Source organism: Dendrobates tinctorius, unplaced genomic scaffold (assembly GCF_039654945.1).
Source record: "Dendrobates tinctorius isolate UK_male_01 unplaced genomic scaffold, ASM3965494v1 ptg000075l, whole genome shotgun sequence".
In the NCBI taxonomy this organism is placed as follows: Eukaryota; Metazoa; Chordata; class Amphibia; order Anura; family Dendrobatidae; genus Dendrobates; species Dendrobates tinctorius.
Genome location: NW_027361743.1, coordinates 8,528,291 through 8,552,055, shown reverse-complemented (window position 1 = coordinate 8,552,055; position 23,765 = coordinate 8,528,291). Strand labels below are relative to the sequence as shown.

Here is a 23,765-nt window from a genome sequence, read left to right as displayed (position 1 = left end):
CCCTCGCCCTGGACCTTTCCTGTAATAATTCCCCCCATCCTGTAATAAAGTCCCCCATCCTGGTCCCTTCCTGTAACAATTTTCCCCTTACTGAGCTCTTTCTTGTAATAATGTCCCCCATCCTGACCCCCATCCTATAATAATGTCCTCCATCCTCGGCCCCCATTCTGTAATAATGTTCCCTGTCTGGGTCGCCATTCTGTAATGTTGTTCCCTGTCCTGAGCCACTTCCTGTAATAATGTCCCATGACCTGGACGCTTCCTGTATTAATGTCCCCAGTTCTGTCCCTCATCGTGTAATAATATCCCCCATTATTGCACAATCCTGTAATAATGTCCCCTATCCAGGGCCCCTTCCTGTAATAATGTCCCTCGTCCTGGCACTTCAGCTGAATGTACATTTGTGGACACACATTCAGCTGAACACAGCACTGGTCTCAGTGGGCCCACTGACTCCACCGGCCCAGCTGCACCCTTCGAGACTACCATTGCTACACCCATGCCTTCATTGGTGTAAATAAAAGTGACAAGTGGTGCACTGGAGAGGAACAATAGAAAGGGAACGGTGCAGACGGTGGCCACAGACAATTACTTTTGACATCTCCTTTCTGACTGATTCTCCTCTAGTTTTATATTTTGCTAATTCTCTAGTGTCTACAGGTAGCATGAGGCCGTACCTGCAGCCCCTTCCGGGTGCACAGGTATCCAGCGCCTCCAGGATGGCACATGGATGTGATGCCAAAAGGTTTGCTGTGTCTGTCAGAAAAGTCTCAAGAGCATGGAGTAGCTGCCAGGACATGTGGAAGGCCGGATTGGACTGCAGAAGGTCATCGGCCTAGCAGCAGGATGGATGTCTGCTCATTTGTGCGAGATGGAACAGCAGGATCCCTTCAAAACTACCTCCGTCATATAATGGTGTGCATATTTCTGGTCAATCTGTCCGAAATAGACTCTATGGTAGCATGAGGACCCAATGTCCCGTGGTGGGACATGTGCTCGATTGGCATTCGCCTGGGAACACCAGAACTGGAAAGCAGCCATTGGAGCTTCTTCACATATGAGCACAGACATGAAGGACTCTGGAGATGCTGGGATGAATGTCATTATCCCAACATGACCAGTTTGGTGGCCGGTCACTGAAGGTCTGGGAGGGGTATCCTTGCGGGATGGCACACACCTCCACATGACTGCCCGCGGTCCCTGACTGCTGTTAGGTACTGGGGTGAAATCCTCAGAGACATCATGAGACCTCCTGGTGCAGCGGGCGGCGGTCCCTCCTGGTGCAGGGCCACGCCCGGCCTCATGTGGGCAGAGTGTACGGTCAGATCCTGGGTGATGACGCCACTGACGGACGGCACGCCCCTGACGTTCCCCGGATCTGAACCCAGCTGAGAACCTCTGGGACATTATGTACCGGGCCGGCTCCGGCAGCTCTACACGCCATTGTCCCCGGCTTTGCGTCTCTATTTGCCTTCCCGCCTTCCATGAGTTATTGCTTTATTATTTTCTGGTTGATAGTGCTGTAACTGGGATTATTAATGTACCTTTATTTATTGTTTACACGTTATATACATTCTTGGAAAAGAGAGTTGGGGGGAAATATTATATTTTTTATTTATTTTATTATTTTAGCTTTTTTTATCGGTCCCTTGAGATTGAACCTGCGAATTCTTGCAATATTGCAGCGTATTGTAAAATTACCGACCGGCCACAGGCACAGTCATAAAGGGGCAGCTGCTCAGCAGCGGGGTCACACCGCCACACTGGAGGGCCGCCATGCCCCCGGGTTGCGCGTTATTACGGGGCTGCTCCTCGGCTTCAGCCGCTGCTGTGAATCCCCTCAGTCACCGATCCTAGACGCCGGCAGTGAGCCTGTGCCATTACACCCAGTCACCAGCAGGGGAGCTCTCTCCCCCGCTGCAGAGAAGCTCAGGGGCAGTGTGTTGGAGATGACGCATGCGCGGTACACGTGCCTTAGCTGATTTTTTCCTCTCCTGTGACTCGTGCGTCGCATCTCAAGGCGGGAAACACGGGACGGGAGTGGACGGTGAGCGCTGCCGGTTACATCACTGCACTGTGTGTACCGTGTATGTCCTGTAGTGGGGCTGCAGGGCATGCTGACACTTGTAGTGCCCCCTCCTGTAACACGGCGCTATATGCTGGCGGTGCATTGCTCTGCAGGGAGGCGTCCGTGCACTGGTGTAACACATGGATTTATGGATTATTTTCTGCAGCTTGTGTTCCTGTATGGCTCCCTATATCGGTGCAGTGCATTGTGGGCCGCCATTAGATTTAACCCCTTCACGACGCCGCTATTTTTCACTTTTGCACTTTTCTTTTTTCTTTCTCTTCTCCTTTTTTCCTCCCAATAATGGAGTCTGGTATTTCTGTGCCGATCTCTCGTCCTCGAGGCTTTTCTGTGCCGATCTCTCGTCCTTGTGGTAGTTCTGTGCCGATCTCTCGTCCTTGTGGTAGTTCTGTGCCGATCTCCCGTCCTTGTGGTAGTTCTGTGCCGATCTCTCGTCCTTGTGGTAGTTCTGTGCCGATCTCTCGTCCTTGTGGTAGTTCTGTGCCGATCTCTCGTCCTTGTGGCAGTTCTGTGCCGATCTCTCGTCCTCGTGGTAGTTCTGTGCCGATCTCTCGTCCTCGTGGTAGTTCTGTGCCGATCTCTCGTCCTTGTGGTAGTTCTGTGCCGATCTCTCGTCCTTGTGGCAGTTCTGTGCCGATCTCTCGTCCTTGTGGCAGTTCTGTGCCGATCTCTCGTCCTCGAGGCTTTTCTGTGCCGATCTCTCGTCCTTGTGGTAGTTCTGTGCCGATCTCTCGTCCTTGTGGTAGTTCTGTGCCGATCTCTCGTCCTTGTGGTAGTTCTGTGCCGATCTCCCGTCCTTGTGGTAGTTCTGTGCCGATCTCTCGTCCTTGTGGTAGTTCTGTGCCGATCTCTCGTCCTTGTGGTAGTTCTGTGCCGATCTCTCGTCCTTGTGGCAGTTCTGTGCCGATCTCTCGTCCTCGTGGTAGTTCTGTGCCGATCTCTCGTCCTCGTGGTAGTTCTGTGCCGATCTCTCGTCCTTGTGGTAGTTCTGTGCCGATCTCTCGTCCTTGTGGCAGTTCTGTGCCGATCTCTCGTCCTTGTGGCAGTTCTGTGCCGATCTCTCGTCCTCGAGGCTTTTCTGTGCCGATCTCTCGTCCTTGTGGTATTTCTGTGCCGATCTCTCGTCCTTGTGGCAGTTCTGTGCCGATCTCTCGTCCTTGTGGCAGTTCTGTGCCGATCTCTCGTCCTTGTGGCAGTTCTGTGTCGATCTCTCGTCCTTGTGGCAGTTCTGTCCCGATCTCTCGTCCTTGTGGCAGTTCTGTGCCGATCTCTCGTCCTCGAGGCTTTTCTGTGCCGATCTCTCGTCCTTGTGGTATTTCTGTGCCGATCTCTCGTCCTTGTGGTATTTCTGTGCCGATCTCTCGTCCTTGTGGCAGTTCTGTGCCGATCTCTCGTCCTTGTGGCAGTTCTGTGCCGATCTCTCGTCCTTGTGGCAGTTCTGTGCCGATCTCTCGTCCTTGTGGCAGTTCTGTCCCGATCTCTCGTCCTTGTGGCAGTTCTGTGCCGATCTCTCGTCCTCGAGGCTTTTCTGTGCCGATCTCTCGTCCTTGTGGTAGTTCTGTGCCGATCTCTCGTCCTTGTGGTAGTTCTGTGCCGATTTCTCGTCCTTGTGGCAGTTCTGTGCCGATCTCTCGTCCTCGAGGCTTTTCTGTGCCGATCTCTCGTCCTCGAGGCTTTTCTGTGCCGATCTCTCGTCCTTGTGGTAGTTCTGTGCCGATCTCTCGTCCTTGTGGTAGTTCTGTGCCGATCTCTCGTCCTTGTGGTATTTCTGTGCCGATCTCTCGTCCTTGTGGTAGTTCTGTGCCGATCTCTCGTCCTCGAGGCTTTTCTGTGCCGATCTCTCGTCCTCGAGGCTTTTCTGTGCCGATCTCTCGTCCTTGTGGTAGTTCTGTGCCGATCTCTCGTCCTTGTGGTAGTTCTGTGCCGATCTCTCGTCCTTGTGGTAGTTCTGTGCCGATCTCTCGTCCTTGTGGCAGTTCTGTGCCGATCTCTCGTCCTTGTGGCAGTTCTGTGCCGATCTCTCGTCCTTGTGGCAGTTCTGTGCCGATCTCTCGTCCTTGTGGCAGTTCTGTGCCGATCTCTCGTCCTCGAGGCTTTTCTGTGCCGATCTCTCGTCCTTGTGGTATTTCTGTGCCGATCTCTCGTCCTTGTGGCAGTTCTGTGCCGATCTCTCGTCCTTGTGGTATTTCTGTGCCGATCTCTCGTCCTTGTGGCAGTTCTGTGCCGATCTCTCATCCTTGTGGCAGTTCTGTGCCGATCTCTCGTCCTTGTGGCAGTTCTGTGCCGATTTCTCGTCCTTGTGGCAGTTCTGTGCCGATCTCTCGTCCTTGTGGTAGTTCTGTGCCGATCTCTCGTCCTTGTGGTAGTTCTGTGCCGATCTCTCGTCCTCGAGGCTTTTCTGTGCCGATCTCTCGTCCTTGTGGTAGTTCTGTGCCGATCTCTCGTCCTTGTGGCAGTTCTGTGCCGATCTCTCGTCCTTGTGGCAGTTCTGTGCCGATCTCCCGTCCTTGTGGTAGTTCTGTGCCGATCTCTCGTCCTTGTGGTAGTTCTGTGCCGATTTCTCGTCCTTGTGGCAGTTCTGTGCCGATTTCTCGTCCTTGTGGCAGTTCTGTGCCGATTTCTCGTCCTTGTGGCAGTTCTGTGCCGATCTCTCGTCCTTGTGGCAGTTCTGTGCCGATCTCTCGTCCTTGTGGCAGTTCTGTGCCGATCTCTCGTCCTCGAGGCTTTTCTGTGCCGATCTCTCGTCCTTGTGGTAGTTCTGTGCTGATCTCCCGTCCTTGTGGTAGTTCTGTGCCGATCTCTCGTCCTTGTGGTATTTCTGTGCCGATCTCTCGTCCTTGTGGTAGTTCTGTGCCGATCTCTCGTCCTTGTGGCAGTTCTGTGCCGATCTCTCGTCCTCGAGGCTTTTCTGTGCCGATCTCTCGTCCTTGTGGTAGTTCTGTGCCGATCTCTCGTCCTTGTGGTAGTTCTGTGCCGATCTCTCGTCCTTGTGGTAGTTCTGTGCCGATCTCTCGTCCTTGTGGTAGTTCTGTGCCGATCTCTCGTCCTTGTGGTAGTTCTGTGCCGATCTCTCGTCCTTGTGGCAGTTCTGTGCCGATCTCTCGTCCTTGTGGCAGTTCTGTGCCGATCTCTCGTCCTCGAGGCTTTTCTGTGCCGATCTCTCGTCCTTGTGGTATTTCTGTGCCGATCTCTCGTCCTTGTGGTAGTTCTGTGCCGATCTCTCGTCCTTGTGGTAGTTCTGTGCCGATCTCTCGTCCTTGTGGTATTTCCGGGGCGCACTCCATATTTTTTCGCATGTGTTGCTCCCGTACATCGGGCATTAGCCTATTTTTTGTGTTTTTTTATTTATTTATAAATGGGACAGTCGGTACCATTACAGCTTTCATGCTGTTTGATGTCTGTCATTTCTTTGTTTTTTATTTTACACGGTATTTTGTAACTTGATCACCTGTACTGTCTCGTGCAGTGGCTCAGTATTACAGTATATAGTGACGGCCGTCTCCTATGAAGTCCCCAACCTGTTGCTGTAGGTCCAGGGAGTACCAAGATGGCGGCAATGAGGCCCCCCCCCACTCCCATCGTAACCCGGCAGCACCCTGCGATCACATCTGTGGCGATGTGCGTGATGGATTTTCGAACGAATTCCTAAGCAGAATTGTGAGACTTAATTGCCCCTGACAGAGATGGACAGCGGCATGTAAATGTTTAAACAGCAGTGGTCAGAGCTGGTTCTGGTCGCTGCTCTCGGCAGCAGGTCCTAGCTGTATAAGGGTATGTGCACACGTAGTTTTTAGTCTCTGCGGATTTTGTAGAGAAAACTGCAAGAAATCCGCAGGACAAAGTGCTGCGGTTTTTCTGCGGTTTAACTGCGGATTATCTGCGTTTTTTCTGCGGTTTTGCCCTGCGGTTTTACACCTCATAATGGATGAGGTGTAAAACCGCAGCGCTTCTGCACCAAACAATTGACATGCTGCGGATTGTAAACCGCAGCAAAACCGCGCAGAAAAAAACGCAGCATGTGCACAGCTTTTTTTGATTTCCATAGGAAATAAAGGTACTGTACAACGCAGCAGAATCTGCTGCGTTTCTGCAGAGCCAAAAACGCTGCGGAAACGCAGCAGAATCCGCAGCGTGTGCACATACCCTAAGGCTGGTTTCACACATCCTGATATTTCCTGTACCGGAAAAAACAGTAGCAGAGATAGTGTCTGTGTGTGTAATACTCGTGACATACGTGTGGCAACCGCGTGCCGCATCAGTATCACATATACCGGCACTTGGGAAGCAGCGGTACAGTAAGACAGTAAGCGCTATTCCCCGATGCCCGGTGCTGAAAACGACTCATCATTCCCCTCTGATCAGCGCGAGTAGAGGAGAATGATGAGTTATATTCAACTGATAACAGCAACAGCAGATGGCGGCTGATGGGACTACTACTACTCCCATCAGCCTACACCTGCTGCCACTAAGAACAATAAGAGCATGCGGGAGGGCAGATGGGAGTATTCATCAGTCACCGCCTGCGCTATAAATAAATGGAAAAAAAAAAAAAAACAACGGCATGGGTTAACCAATAACCAATCAGACAAAACTTACAGCTGGGGGCTGGTATTCTCAGGCTGGTAAGGGTATTGCCCCCCCCCCCCTGCCCCAGCCTAAAAATAGCAGCCCGCAGCCACCTAGAAAAGGTACATCTATTAGATGCTTCAACTCTGGAGCTTTGCCCGGCTCTTCCCACTTGCCCTGTAGCGGTGACAAGTGGGGTTCATATTTGTGCGGTTGATGTTACCTTTGTGTTGTCAGGTGACATCAAACCTACGGATTAGTAATGGAGAGGCGTCTATAAGACACTTATCCATTACTAATCCTATAGTTATTTGGTAAATAAAGACACAGCCAGAATAAAGTATTTTATTTGAAATAAAACAAAACACTGTTATTTTTAAATAAAAATAGTTATAGGCTAAGTGCACACGTATGCAGAAAATTTTCCGCGCAACCCCAGACACATAAAAAATAGAAATGTGGAATTTTCCTAGAAATTAATGAGCATGCTGCGTTTTTTACCGCGAAGCGGGTTTTTTTTTTTTGCGGAAAAGAACGCATCAATATGCACAAAGAGTGCAAAATGCATTAAAATGAATGGGAAGCTTCTTTTAAGCGTTTTTTGAGTGGATTTTTTGGTAAATCCGCAGGAAAAACGCGAAAAATAGCGCTGTGTGTGAACACAGCCATACTCACCTAACCCCTAATTCCACTGAATCACTCGTCTCATGTAATAAAACAAACATTAAAAACAACCATATCCCTCACATGTCCGTCGTTCTGTCCCATGCCGTAATCCATGTCTGGGGGATAAACAGTTTTCAACATGGATGGTGCCAAGATGCGACCGTCCAGGATGGAAACCACTGGTGAATGAGCTACTGCAAGCGCAGCATCAGTGACCAGCGATGACGTCATAGAGGTTACTGCCAGTCATTGCGTTGAAAAGAAGGATGGTGACGGATCCGTCGCTGTCCGTCACCTGCTATAATGGATGCCTATGGACGGCGGATCCGTCACTGGCGAAATCCAGTGACGGATTCTGTTTTATTTTTTAAACTGAGCATAGATTCGTTGCAGCAGCCAGTGTATGAAATTTAAAGGAACAGAACTCTGGGAAAAGAGAGAGAGAGATCTGTGCCAGAACGCCTTTTGGGGTTAAAGTAAATGAATGGAAATTTTTCCGGGTATGCTCAGTTTTAAAAAAACGGAATCCGTCACAGGATTCCTTCAGTAATGGATCCGCCGTCCATAGGTGTCCATTATAGCAAGTGATGGATGGCGACGGATCCGTCACCAGCCATCTTTTTAATGCAGACAAAAAAGTTACTATGTCTGTTGTATCCAGATGACGGACGCTGAAATTCCGACGGACGGCCATCTGTTGCAATCCGTCCCTAATGGAACTCTGAAACTCTCTACCACAACATATCAGACTCTCGCCTTGTTGTGAGCCCATCAACCACGGAGGTGCTGGTCAGGTTTTTTTGCATAGCCAATTTGGAGGGTGTGACTCCCCCTGCTCTGACACTGCACTCCTCCCATTGACCTGCAGGTGTTCTCAACCAATTCTACTTGCCCATTCAAATTGTAGACTTGCAGCCCAGGAGAGACATGTTTGTCCATTATTGTAGGCTTTATAGCCCGAAAGTGGCATGTACAGTAGGATAGGGAAAGGCTATGATAGGCCCATCAGAGAAGCGTCACCTTGCCGTGGTTGATGGGCACACATGAATTGGCCAATTTATGCGCTAAGAACCATTGCTTTTCTTGTAAGTACATCTTGCTGAGGTAAATGGAGTAAAAGAACAGATTAATCCAGCTCACCGCACTGCCTTGCTGGTAGGATCCAAATCCTGCGCACGGATTTGACTAGGCAGTCAATCAATAGTAGAAAAAAGGGAAGAAAGTTCCAGCGCTAGGAATGAAAAATTAAAAATCCATTTTATTGTGCCAATGCATATTAAAATTCCAGCAGGTACAGCATATCAGTCGGATGACTGCAGAACAACGCGTTTCGACGCCTCAGGTCTTAATCATGTTCACATGATTAAGACCTGAGGCGTCGAAACGCGTTGTTCTGCAGTCATCCGACTGATATGCTGTACCTGCTGGAATTTTAATATGCATTGGCACAATAAAATGGATTTTTAATTTTCCATTCCTAGCGCTGGAACTTTCTTCCCTTTTTTCTACATCTTGCTGAGGGACAATGCAGGTGGAAGTTGTTATTTCCATTGACACTATATGTCTTGACTTTCACAGAGTGCTGCTGTGTTTTTTTTTTTTTATACATATTTTGCAATCACTACAGCTTGCACCTATTCACACATAGGAGGCGCTGGTCAGGTTTTTTGTATAGATAGATATGGGATAGATAATAGATAGATTTGAGGATAGATAGATATGAGAAGATAGATAGATATGGGATAATAGATAGATATGAGATGATAGATATGAGATAATAGATACATAGATATGAGATAATAGATACATAAATAGATATGAGATAATAGATGTCTAGATATTCCTCCCAGCTGCTGGGCGTTTCCTGGTGTCCCAGGTGCGGATGATTTTGCATCACTGACAAAGTGTATGCAAATCTAGAGAAAGTAGAGATGATATTGTGTGCCCCGCCGTGCTCCCTCCGCCCGTCCTGGGTCACCAGAGCTGCCTGTGTAGAGATGTGCGCCTGTCAGCGCTGCCTTCTGTCTATGCCTTGTGCTCCCTTCAGTGCTTCCCATGCTGTATATATGCTGTATACCAGTCAGATGATGGCAGGGACCACCATAGACCCTCCTCCTAACCACTGTCCAGTTTGAATGGAGTGGGTGGGTGCTGTGGAATATTTTGGGTTTCACTTTGAACAAGCCTTTTATGACAAAACTAATGTCCAGTTTGGAAACTTGTATTTCAGGATGTTTTTCTATGGATAGTCACATAAAAAAAGAGAAATAAAATATTGAAATGTGTTTCTTAAAGGCTTCTCCAGTACTAAATACTTTTTGTTAGCGGTATGTATCGTTTTTTTTTTTTTATATCTATCATCATGTAAAATGATCATTATTTCCCAGTATAGTAAAGCCTCCAGCAGTAAAACAGAGCTGTCATTATTCACTCAGGCTTTTATTGAAATGAGAAGACTCTGCTTATTCTGTCCCATATATAAATCAGAACTGAGTCCATATAGATGAAAAAATAATAATAAGACGTAAAGAAAAAATTGTTGATAAAAAACCTTTATTATAAATAGATTGCTTGACACTGTATACACTAAAAAAGCACGATAAGAATTCTATAGATACAAACTTTGTTAATATATCAATGTGATAAAACCCACAGTAAAAAAGAGATTAACTAATTTGACTTGGCCCCAATGTAAAATATAGCACACAGGTATAATATCAGTAAGATTCAAGAATTTAACATAAAGCACAAAAGATATAGATAATAAATTACAAAAGTGTGCAAATATACAGTGTTAGGTGCTAATTCATATAGATAATATGCCAAAAAATGTGTACTATTGATCTTAATAAACTAGTCAGAAAGTAGTGACTATAGTGCTGAAAAAAAATTTTTGTGCAAAAGCCGTGAAAAATCTTCCACTAAACTACCACAAAAATATATAAAATGAAAAATAGTGTAATATGTAAAATATGTAAAATATGTAATACTTACTGCTTTAGATCTGTGACTGGGGCCTTTCTAGATCTTATCAGGTGGAAGGTGCTATAGCATTTTGCCACATCTTGGTCTAGTGTCTTTGATCATCTAACCATCCCCTGGTGTGCTGGCCCCAGCTGCCAAATTATACCCAACCATCTCCCACAATCCCTCTCTCCTGACCCTGTAGTGTGGCCTATATATGTAGTAGTTGCTAAGGGGAAGCACGCAGTGTGGGGTACAGCACGCAAGCATCCCATAAGCAAAGCATCACAGAAGATAAGCATCCAGCAAAACGGCAGTTATACATGGCAGTTAGTCAGGGCAGGAGTCAGGTAACCCACACCTTGCCTTCCCCTTTAACCATGTGCTTTATTTTTATCCTCCTGTGTTCCCTTGCCATCCACATTCATCACCCTCTCCCCCCTCCATCACGACTCATACACATCAGCCCCTCTATACTTCCCTCTCCCATGTACAGCTCCCACACACTCCTCACCTTCCTGAGAAACCTCAGCCCATCTTGCCCAAACACATCACAGAAAAAAACTACTTACAATTCCAACAACTATTGGCTCTTTATCTTCCTTCTCCTACTGATTTCAGGGGACATCTCCCCCAACCCTGGTCCACCATCCCCCAACCTCGACCCCTACCCTACCTCATATCGAAACCACAATAATCTGATTAACATTACTTGCACTCCCTCATCTCAATCTTTTAATTGTGCCCTCTGGAATCCACGGTCTGCTTGTAACAAGCTTCCTTTCCTACACAACTACTTTCTGAACAACTCTCTTAATCTGTTGGCCCTCACTGAAACCTGGATTCAGGATTCTGACACTGTCTCTCCTGCTGCCATTTCCTACGGTGGCTTACAATTCTCTCACTCCCTGAGACCCACAAACAGACCTGGTGGTGGAGTTGGCATACTCCTGTCCCCACAATGCACTTTCCAGGTCATCCCCCCAGTCCCATCACTCTTATTCCCTTCTTTTGAGGTCCACACCATCAGGCTCTTCCGTCCCCTCTCCCTCAGGGTAGCGGTCATATACCGGCCCCCAGGCTCACCCACCCTCTTCCTTGACCACTTTTCAGCCTGGCTGCCACACTTCATGTCCTCAGAACTACCAACCCTCATCCTGGGAGACTTCAACATCCCCATTAACAGCCCTAATTCCACATCTGCATCCCAGCTTCTATCACTAACCACCTCTCTAGGCCTCTCACAGCTTTCAACCTCTGAGACACATAAGGACGGTAACACCCTTGATCTGGTCTTCTGCCGGCTCTGTTCAATCTCCCACCTAAACAACTCACCGCTTCCACTCTCTGACCACAACATTCTCTCCTTCACGCTCACAAATCCTCGCCCACCCCAGCTCATTCCTACCTACCACACAGTCAGAAATCTACAAGCTATTAACCCTCAGACACTTTCAGATTCCCTACACTCATCTCTGTCCCCAATCTCCTCTCTTTCCTGTCCTAATCTGGCTGTTCATCACTACAATGACACCCTTAGAAGCACCCTTGACCAAGTAGCTCCCCTCACCCTCAGAACCTCCAAACACAGAGTAAAAGAGCCCTGGCTCACATCGCAAACTCAACTTCTCCAGCGATGCTCCAGGAGTGCTGAACGCCTATGGAGAAAAACCCGCACACCAGAAGACTTCATCCACTTCAAATTTATGTTAAGAACCTATAACGCTGCCCTTCACCTTGCCAAACAGACCTACTTCACCACCCTGATCTCCTCACTAGCCAACAACCCCAAGAAACTTTTTGACACTTTTCACTCCCTCCTCAGGCCAAAAGCACAAGCCCCTATCACAGACATTTGTGCTGATGACCTGGCCTCCCACTTTACAGAAAAAATAGATAATATCCGTCAAGAAATCTGCTCCCAACCACCAAGTGCTGTGACTCCCATCCCTTCCTACATCTCCCCTGGCTCACTCTCCACATTTGATCCCATAACAGAAGAAGAAGTCTCCAGACTCCTCTCTTCTTCTCGTCCGACTACATGCACTACCGACCCCATTCCCTCACATCTCCTCCAGTCTCTCTCTCCAGTCGTCACAACCCACCTAACTACAATCTTTAATCTCTCCCTCTCCTCGGGCATTTTCCCATCCTCCTTCAAACACGCCATCGTTACTCCACTACTAAAGAAACCTGCTCTCGACCCATCCTGCACAAACAACTACAGACCAGTCTCCAATCTCCCCTTCATCTCTAAACTTTTGGAATGCCTAGTTTACTCCCGCCTTACCCGTTACCTCTCCATTCACTCCCTTCTAGACCCTTCACAGTCCGGCTTCTGCCCCCTACATTCGACTGAAACTGCACTCATCAAAGTGACCAATGACCTTCTGACAGCAAAACGTAACGGTGACCACTCTCTGCTCATTCTTCTTGACCTATCTGCAGCTTTCGATACTGTTGACCACCATCTCCTACTCTCTAGGCTCCAGTCACTAGGCATTAAGGACACTGCACTCTCCTGGTTCTCTTCCTATCTCTCTGACCGCTCCTTCAGTGTTTTGTTCTCTGGCTCCACGTCATCTCCTCTTCCTCTTGCTGTCGGGGTACCTCAGGGCTCAGTCCTTGGCCCCCTTCTTTTCTCTCTCTACACGGCCCCAATTGGACAGACCATCAGCAGATTTGGCTTTCAGTACCATCTTTATGCTGATGACACACAACTATACGCGTCTTCCCCCGACCTTACCCCCGCTGTACTACAGAACGCCAGTGACTGTCTGTCCGCAGTCTCCAATATCATGTCCGCTCTCTATCTGAAACTCAACCTCTCCAAAACTGAACTTCTTCTGCTCCCGCCGTCTACTAACCTCCCTAAATCTGACATTTCCTTCTCCGTGGGTGGTACCACAATAACACCCCGGCAGCAGGTGCGCTGTCTGGGTGTTATGTTTGACACCAATCTCTCCTTTACATCCCATATACAATCCCTTGCCCGCTCCTGCCGCTTACACCTAAAGAACATCTCTAGAATCCGCCCTTTTCTCACTATGGAAACAACAAAATCCCTCACTGTTGCATTGATCCACTCTCGCCTGGATTACTGCAACGCTCTATTAATTGGCCTCCCCGTCACTCGACTATCCCCTCTCCAGTCCATACTCAATGCAGCAGCCAGGATCGTCCATCTGGGTAATCGGTACTCGGACGCGTCCGCTCTTCGCCAGTCCTTACATTGGCTGCCCATTCATTATAGGATCCAATTCAAAGTACTTGTTCTCACCCACAAAGCTCTCCACAGTGCGGCACCCCCTTACATCTCTTCTCTCATTTCTGTCTATCGGCCTAGCCGATCGCTGCGCTCTGCAAACGACTTTCGACTAACCTCTGCACTAATTCGTACCTCCCACTCCCGACTCCAAGACTTCTCCCGTGCTGCTCCTATCCTCTGGAATGCTCTACCCCAAGAAATCAGGACTATCCACAATTTGCATAGTTTTAGGCGCTCCCTCAAAACACACCTGTTCAGAGCGGCCTATCACATTCACTAATCAAAGTCATTCTCTGTGTAAGTGTGCGTGCGTAGCCCATTCACTATCTCCATCCATCCTTCACTCCTGCAAGATGGCTGGACCTTCATTGTAAATACACCATTGTAAATACACACCTGTACTCTGTATCTCCCTCACCTCATTGTAGATTGTACGCTCTCACGAGCAGGGTCGTCTTATTTCGTCTTATTTTGCTTTAATTATTGTATTGTTAGCGTTGTTACTTATGACTTGTGTTTTGAAACTGTTAAACTGTAAAGCGCTGCGGAATATGTTGGCGCTATATAAATAAAGATTATTATTATTATTATTATTATTAAATAGTGTAAAAATAAAGTGATATGTGCAACACAAAAGTGCTATTTGCATATAAATCTCTACTTCAAAATCGTGCCAAAATTTAATCCCATAGTGCACTATGTACCTACATTAAATAACTAGGGAAATGCACTATTAAGTTCTATACTGCGTTGTGCTATATTATGGAGGAGGGCCCATAAAAATATCAGAGAGCTATATGTTGGTCACGTATAGGTCTAAAAAAGAGGACCATATATAAACAGACCATGTCTGGAAAAAGTGGAACGAAGGAACACATCCGAAACGCGCTTTGGGGCGTGTTGAAGCACCTTAACCCTTACCATTGTGGACCCACTGTGCAGGTATATTTTTTATAGCTACAGCCCCCTGTATGTTATTCTGTATTGGTCAGTTTGATATTGTGCTTTTTCCATACATGGTCTGTTTATATTTGGTCCTCTTTTCTCTATCGCCTTATTGGGGGACACAGAAACCATGGGTGTATGCTGCTGCCACTAGGAGGCTGACACTATGCAAATATAAAAGTTAGCTCCTCCTCCGCAGTGTACACCCCACCGACAGGAAGTAGGATGTTCAGTTTAGCTTAGTGTCAGTAGGAGGTGGACACTGGTCTTTTAGTAGACCCTTATCTACCTCAATGTGCGTCGTTTTCTTTTTAGGTTCCCGGAGGGATACAGTGTGAATGGTCACTACTGTACTCCCACACAGAGACTATGAGTACGGCGTGTACTGCCACCCCGTATCCTCATATGTCTGGACGGCAGGACCCCAAAATCCCTAACACAGACGCGTGTGTAGGTGATCCCGCAAGAGAAAGAATACCTGGTCCTGCCTACGTCTCCCACCCACTCGCCCACCAGAGCCTGTCGGTCGAGGAGACACGGACGTCCCGCAACATGGATTCCGGACGTCCGATTTTCGTGATTTGGGAGGTACTTTCCCTCTTTTCTCCCCAGTTGCTGAAGAGGTGAAGAAAACGGGATAAGAAGAAGAGAAAGAGAGGAAAAAAAAAAAAAAAAAACCCCTTTATTCAAAGAGAGAGTGGTTTGGGTGGCTAGCGCAGTTCATACCTTCCGACTGGTTTCGGGGGCCTCAGCACTGCCTTGCAGATCCTTTGGGGAAGAGAGGGGGTTTTGGCACACAGAGGCTTCCTGTTCTTTGTGCCCCCGTGCAGCCTGTCTAAGCGGCGTCATGGCGCTTTGTTTGCGCCACTTTTAGCACCTTGGCGCCACTGTGGGGACCCTTTTGGCGCTATTGTGTGTCCTCCACGGGCCCCCCTCCCGCTCCGGCGGCCGCCGGCTGTAATCTAGGTCCCGGCTTCATTTTGGGCCTAGTTGCAGCGCTGACTCCGCCCCCCTTCCTCTTGGCTCCGGGCGGGCTTTTTCCCGCCCGTTCCTCCTCTCGCCTCTTCCTCCTCTCGCCTCTTCCTCCTCTCACCTCTTCCTGTGTGGCGTCAGGCTCCGCCCGCTACCCTCAGACTGTGGATGGGAGCCGCCGCCATATTGCTCCTCCGGGCCCCGCGTTTAGCTGAGAGCGGGCTTCCCGGGCTCTGGCCGCCCTCACAGCGCGCGCGTTCTGCCCTGCGTCTTCTGGCAGACGCCATTTTCCGGCTGTGGTACAGGGGAGCCGCATCCAGCTATGGGACCTGCCTGTCTCTCTCTACAGCCAGGATGTCTCCTACAGGACATCTGCTGTAAGTAGCTGCACTGCAGACTGACTCCCTCCTCTGCTGTCCTGTCCCCTAACCTTCTGTCAGCGCTTAGTGGGATTGTTCTCATGTCTAACTCTCCTATTCCTCCACTCAGGTCCCCTCCCACTGTCCAGGAGCCCCCAGTTGACCCGGTCGCACAGTCTCTGGAGCCGTACAGTCACTAACGTGATGGTTTTTCTGGAGCCGTACGGTCTCTGAAGTAACTGTACTCTAGAGCTGTACAGTCACTGACGTAATAGTACTCTAGAGTCGTGTATTTTACTGGCGTAATTGTAATCTTCTGCCGCGCAATCTCTAGTGCATCAGTATGTCTGTCGGAGATCTGATTTTGTCACACGGTTGTTGTGTTTTTCGGCCATTACGGATAGGTGCCTTGATTTTCGGCAGAGCAAGTCTCAACCATTGCTTCACATAAAGACGTTGGGGTCCTGGCATAGCAACTACTCCAATATTTACGGCTCTTAGGTACTCGCCCTTCAATTTTCTGCAGCCCCCTCCGGACGCTGGATTCATATTGCTATAAGCAGAACAAGGTGCTGCTTCTTTCTCTTCATGTCTCCAGTGTTTGGGCCGGACTTCTAGCTGAATAGAAGTCCGTGTTATCTGGCAATTGTCTGCTGTGGCTCAGTGGATAGAGAAGCTGACCACAACTCGCTGTTCCAGAAGTTGGAACCATGGCGCACAACAGAGTGGTGTTTAGTCTCTTTCTGATCCCAGGCCTACTGTTCTACCGTCACAAGAATTGACTGGTCAGTATCTACTTTACTACAGACTTCGTGGCACGGCTTACTACGCATGAAGCCATTATTCTACCTGATGTTGTCAGGTATCCAGACCTAGACCGCGACACAGAAGCCGTTATTCTGCCTAATGCCGTCAGGTACCCAGACCTAGACCGCATCACAGAAGCCGTTATTCTGCCTAATGTCGTCAGGTACCCAGACCTAGACCGCATCACAGAAGCCGTTATTCTGCCTAATGCCGTCAGGTATCCAGACCTAGACCGCAACACAGAAGCCATTATTCTGCCTAATGTCGTCAGGTACCCAGACCTAGATCGCATCACAGAAGCCGTTATTCTGCCTAATGCCGTCAGGTATCCAGACCTAGACCGCATCACAGAAGCCGTTATTCTGCCTAATGTCGTCAGGTACCCAGACCTAGACCGCATCACAGAAGCCGTTATTCTGCCTAATGCCGTCAGGTATCCAGACCTAGACCGCAACACAGAAGCCATTATTCTGCCTAATGTCGTCAGGTACCCAGACCTAGATCGCATCACAGAAGCCGTTATTCTGCCTAATGCCGTCAGGTACCCAGACCTAGATCGCATCACAGAAGCCGTTATTCTGCCTAATGCCGTCAGGTTTTCAGACCTAGACCGCAACACACAAGCCGTTATTCTGCCTAATGCCGTCAGGTTTTCAGACCTAGACCGCAGCCAGAAGCCGTTATTCGGCCTAATGCCGTCAGGTATTCCGGCATAGACCGCAACACACAAGCCGTTATTCTGCCTAATGTCAGGTATCCAGGCCTAGACTTCCCCGCAACTCAGAAATGACGGTCTCCTATACCCTTCTCCGGGTTCTCTCCACTCTGATTTGTACACAGGATACTTAGAGCCGATTGCAGCTGGGCTATATCCGCTATCCAGGCTTCAGACGCATCACCTACCAGGTACAGTAGTCAAACGGCCGTATTACTGTGGAGACGTGTCTGGGGTTGACTGCTTCAGTGGTACTGGTGTTCTGTACCGTATTCAGGTGAGTCGGACGCGCGTTCTATTGCAGCAGTACTCTATCCCTTATCGAGCACTTGAATAGTCCTCTATCAGACCTGTTTAGTCAATACATGCCATCTCTCTGGTAACTCAAACGTACCCGAGGCCATCAACTATACCGATCCGGCTATACTGTCCCGTTTTCTGGTGAGTCAGAAGCGTCCTCTCTCACGTCCCTCACGGTCTTTTGCAGCTTTTGCCTAAGCTCCCGTCTAATCGCCACTTGAGGTGAGGTGCCGGTATTTATTGCTCATAGCGGGCTACAGCCGCGGTTACAAGTCGCTTTCAGGTGAGTCAGACACCTCTCGGCTACATATTTCATTGTCAATAACATCTGTGGTTTGTTAACAGTTAAACGTAACCACTACCATGTCCAAACAGAACGGATTTCTGTCCCACAGTGCGGATCTTGGTAGCAACATATCTGGATACTCCACCTTCAGGTGGGTCAGACTCTCTCGTGTTAGGTACTGATGGTCGCGGTTTTACTGCGGCATGTTCTGTACCCTAAGTGTGAGTTGCTACACAGGAGTTTTTGCCAGAAGCTATCTTTACTGCCGGTGTGTTCCGTCTATCTTTAGTGTTTGGCAAATAGTAGTTTATAAGTTCTAGCCTGCTTTAGGGGCCTTCGAGCTACCACACTACCATAAGCTCCTTATCTGTCGGAACTTACCTATTCTTACAGACGCCGAGTAAAGCCTCCAGCAGCTCAGACATGTGACTTCTGACCGTGACCGGGAGAAAGTATCCCACCTCAGACAGGGGTGGGCTCTAACTGCGCAAGCATCGACCGTTCCAGTCCTGGATCCAAGAATGAGTCTGGTGATAACGCGTTTCTTCCCTCGGCTAGTATTGTATCTTTTCACTGTTATCCTCAGGCGCGTTTTGTCTTAGGCTAGCGGGTCTACACACCGTAATTGTCATGATCCAGTGTTGGATCTGGCGGTATTAAAAGCACAAAGTGAACTTTTTTTACTTTGGTTGAGTTCAAAGGTGTTTTGACTGTCCCCGGTGGTGGTTAGCGGTATCGCACCATAGGTTTAGGTTAGGCTACTTTCACACATCAGTTTTTTGCCGTCAGGCAGGATCCGGCTTTTTTTAGAAAAAACGGATCCGGCATAAATTTTGGAGAACTGTAGAAACGGATCCGTTTTTTTGCTGGATCCGTCTCTGTTCCTGGAGGCTGGCCAATTGGATCTGAGCATGCGCAGACTTAAAAAAAACGGATCCGATGGCTGGATCCGTCTTTTTCTGGATCCGGCGCATTCCGGCGCCCATAGACTTTCATTTTAGCAAAAAGCTGGAAGCGCCGGATCCGGCGCTTCCGGCTTTTTCGCCGGAGACAAAAAACGTTACAGTAGCCGTTTTTTCCAGACGCCGGAATGAGACAAGTTGGCGGATCCGGCAAAAAACGGATGAAACGCAATGCCATCCGGCACGATCCGGCGCTAATGCAAGTCAATGGGGAAAAACAGGATCCGGCATTGCATTTTGCCGGATCCGGTTTTACAAAAAAAAGCCGGATCGCGCCTGAAGGCAAAAAACTGATGTGTGAAAGAGGCCTTAATGTTCACTTAATTAGGGATCAGGTGTGACTCCCTATAAAGGTGTGCTTAGGGGGTTCACTCACGGCTGGTGATATTTCCTTCTGAGTTGTTGGAGAGCCTGGTGGAAGGATGGAGCTTGATAGGAGTCCTGCGCAGTCAGCCAGAGAGGATGAGTGCCAGCTAATGGTGTCTGCAGGAAGGACTGGCATGGCTTGGTGGAGTCGCAGTTTGTGGTGTCGGCGGGAAGTGCGGGCATGGCTTGGAGGAGTGGCGACTTGGAAGAGAGTTGCACTCAGCATGCTCTACTTGGTTGCTGAGAACTGGACTCGAGCATGCTTGGATTCTTGGCAGAGGCTGGACTCATCTTGGGACTCTGTGTACTGGACTGCTGCAAGTGGTGATGGACTCTGCTCCCAGGCTGCACGATGGTGACGGATCCAGTTATGTGATGGATCAGGGTGGAGGAGAAGATGCACACAGGTGGTGGGCTCTGTTGCTAGGAGCGCCCGCAACAGAGCAAAGATAAGTGGTGTTTCCCCTGTATTGTCTCTTTCCTCATGTGTGTTGTTAGTGCAGTGGTGGGATTAGTCTCCGCACCGACCTATTCCCTAGTGAGGGTTTAGGCTCAGGGCGAGCAAGGGCGTTAAGGTACGCGTGCGGCGACAGGTGCGGAGCCTGTTTAGGGAATGTGAGGAGTGTAGGGACACTGGCTCAGGGGAGTGCAGGAGGTCTCCATTTCCCCATTCCCTATCGCAGGGCCCACCATTGTTAAAGTTTCCCAGGTTCCCCCCTTATTATTTAAATTCGCCGTACTGGAGGCGGTGTTTCCAGAAATGTATTTATAACGTGTAATACCCAAATTCGCCAGGTGGAGGCGGCGTATCCACCTGCACGTTTTTTTGTTTAAATTCGCCCCACTGGAGGCGGTGTATCCAGGGTCACGTGTGTTATGGGTTTGCCTTGCGGCATCATCTGCGTCCTGACACACGTGACCATGACAGTAATCTCCTCCCTGCTCCAGAGGGTCCAGGATGGATTCGGTCGTTTACATTGTCATACAAATTGACCTGCCTTTCGTCAGCCTAGTTGTCTTCTGGTGTCTATTTGATCTGCCTAGAGCCAACTTTTCTTACAGTTGTCATACTCCATGTTTTGCATGAACTTTCCTTGCTCGACTAATCACTTTTCTAAGTCCAGCTACATTATTTTTGTCCATATCCACACTCAGCCTGGGATGCTGGGTTTATCTCCCTTTGGATCTCAGTCATCCAGTAGTCTCCATTCTACCTCCTTAGTGGAGCAATCAGTTGTATGTTCATAGCCATCCTGAGCCTACATCGCGGCGATGAGATCCAGATTATCCCCTGGTTCCATTCAGTACGTTTTCAATGTTTGGTTCTTTCGCAGGTTCTCAGTGGCCTGTTCTCAGGCCTTGTCATTTTCTCACAGAACGGCCTTCAGCCGTTTCCAAACAGGAGGGCGCCTTAGTATATCTCTACTTCTGCAACTACGAACCCTCCGGTTCCAAGTCTCCCACTACTACGGTCCTCCCTGTCCCAGAAGTGCATCCCTCAGATTCCACGGCAAATTCACACAGTAGTTGGCAAGGTCAACCTTGAAACCATCCACCGCTTTATCGTGTCCTGTCTTAGTCTCCACTCGTGTTGCACAGTTCTATAGACACGTGGCCTAGCTTGCTCTTCAGAGCATTCTTGCTGGGGACCGGTCAGAAGATTTGATCGTCCTCACTGTCCAAAAATTTTCTCTTGCATGGAAACATGGGTTTTCGCCTCATCGTTCCCATTTAGGGGTTCATTTGGCTTTCGGTTTCACGAGCGAAATTATCTCCAAACAAGTACCTCACCAGCTTCCCATTTCTTCCGGGTGGCTCCAGTCGCTTAATTATTGAGGAGGTCACCGGAAGGACAAGCGCTCTCCTTCCTCAGGCTGAACCTCGTCGTTCTTCAGCGCATTTTCCTCAGCGTGCCTTTTCGGGATCTAGGATTGAGTCCATCCTTTTTCTCAGGAGGAAACTTTTCTTCGTTCAGCATTTGCCTCCTGCGAATCGCATGATTTTTCCATGAAGCTCTTTTCCAGGTCCTGATTTCTTCAGGGCTTTGGCGATATCTGCTTTCGCAACGTACGGGTTCATTTTCCTTTTAAGTTGGTAGCCTTTCAGGCTTTCCACCACTCCTAGGGCCTCACAGACTCTATAGCAGCTGTGGTACAATTCCTGTGGGTCAAAGGTCCACTCTACATCTCTCTAAATTCTTTTTCTTTCATCTGCCTCGAATTTTCCCTTTGTGGCGCCCTCTCATCAGGCTACCTGGCCACAGCAACGGTACTTATCAAGCTTGGGCTTGAGGTATAAAGGTCCTCTGGCCTCCAGGTCAGCGTCTGCTCGCGGAATCTGGTCGACATTAGTAGGGTTGGCGATCCAGGAGGGACTGCGTTCTTTTCAGTACGACGCACACTGCCCGGGCAGTGTGTGCCCTCCTGGTGGTACTCTTTGGGCCTTCGTCTGGCTCCTCTGCAGTACGGTCATTTGTCCTCCACAGGTCCATGAGGTTTTTTCAGAGCCCATGCCTAGCTTCGGCAAGTGCCGGTCGGGGTGAAAAGACCTCGCAGGTGACCTTGCAGGTGACGAGGGTGACTTCCTCGTCCCGATTGGAGTTGTTTGCTGTTCCCTCCCCTTGAGGACTGCTTTGGGAGGTCCCATGGTTTCTGTGTCCCCCAATAAGGCGATAGAGAAAACAGGATTTTTTGTTGCTTACCGTAAAATCTGTTTCTCTGAGCCTTCATTGGGGGACACAGCACCCTCCCAAGTTGAACAGCACAGTTTACTGTATAATATTGTTTCAGTATGGATTTGTGTTTTCTGTGGTTTTTATCTCGTTACAGATTGCTTCTCCTACTGCTTTCTCACTAACTGAACATCCTACTTCCTGTCGGTGGGGTGTACACTGCGGAGGAGGAGCTAACTTTTATATTTGCATAGTGTCAGCCTCCTAGTGGCAGCAGCATACACCCATGGTTTCTGTGTCCCCCAATGAAGGCTCAGAGAAACAGATTTTACGGTAAGCAACAAAAAATCCTGTTTTTTAGACCTATACGTGACCAACATATAGCTCTCTATGATATTTTTATGGGCCCTCCTCCATAATATAGCACAACGCAGTATAGCACTTAATAGTGCATTTCTCTACAGTTATTTAATGTATGTACATAGTGCACTATGGGATTAAATTTTGGCACAATTTTGAAGTAGAGATTTATATGCAAATAGCACTTTTGTGTTGCACATATCACTTTATTTTTACACTATTTTTCATTTTATATATTTTTGTGGTAGTTTAGTGGAAGATTTTTCACGGCTTTTGCACAAAATTTTTTTTCAGCACTATAGTCACTACTTTCTGACTAGTTTATTAAGATCAATAGTACACATTTTTTGGCATATTATCTATATGAATTAGCACCTAGCACTGTATATTTGCACACTTTTGTAATTTATTATCTATATCTTTTGTGCTTTATGTTAAATTCTTGAATCTTACTGATATTAGACCTGTGTGCTATATTTTACATTGGGGCCAAGTCAAATTAATTAATCTATTTTTTACAGTGGGTTGTATCACATTGATATATTAACAAAGTTTGTATCTATAGAATTCTTATGGTGCTTTTTTAGTGTATACAGTGTCAAGCAACCTATTTATAATAAAGGTTTTTTATCAACAATTTTTTCTTTACGTCTTATTATTATTTTTTCATCTATATGGACTCAGTACTCATTTATATATGATACCGAATGGTCTGCCATTCATTTTTTCAGTAGAGATACGTTACATTTAAGGTATATTATTTTGATATATATATATATATATATATATATATATATATATACATTTCTATGTAGTGTTTCCTCTGCTGTGTTTAATAATTATTCTGTCCCAGTATACACATCAAGGCAGAAAAATAAAAAGCCGGAAACAATAAAAAATGTTCCCCTAATTTTTTCTGATATTGTGTGAAACTTGAAATATTTAAGAAATTATCTTACACAGTTGCATCAAAGATAAAAACTGAAACCAGCAAAGTAATATCACGTGTCCTCAGTCTACAGTATATGGCCAAACAGAATGCTGGAATATTCCAGGACTTTTTTTTAATATGAATGTAAAAACACCAAAATAAAAAAGAAAGGGAAGGACACAGGTGCTGACCACCACTGCCACCATCTGTACTCCAAATGAGTAAGTTCCGATAACAAGATTATACTGGGGAAAAGCAAGTGGTCAGAAGCCAATTACATGCTTTTTTTTTTTTACAGGAATGAAGACCAATTCCTTAATAAAATGATTTGCAAAGTTTCTTAACTTTCCATTGCTGGTCAAAATTATTAATTCATATATATATATATATATATATATATATATATATATATATATATATATATATATATATATATATATATATACACGGTGTGTGTATATATATATATATATATATATATACACACATTACAGAGCAAAAGTTTGGACACACCTCATTCAAAGAGTTTTCTTTATTT

At 47.5% G+C, this 23,765-nt stretch overlaps 1 protein-coding gene across 1 annotated transcript in view; it reads left to right on the top strand.

Moving 5' to 3' along the window:
• The first annotated feature begins 1,895 nt into the window (after positions 1 to 1,895).
• The window catches only part of PIWIL4 (piwi like RNA-mediated gene silencing 4), a 275,269-nt gene continuing 253,399 nt past the window's right edge, over positions 1,896 to 23,765 (top strand). Inside the window, exon 1 of the mRNA XM_073582971.1 lies at positions 1,896 to 2,047. Within this exon, the coding sequence (XP_073439072.1) occupies positions 1,957 to 2,047 (91 nt within the window). The 5' untranslated portion in view covers positions 1,896 to 1,956. The remainder of the gene's footprint in view (positions 2,048 to 23,765) is intronic.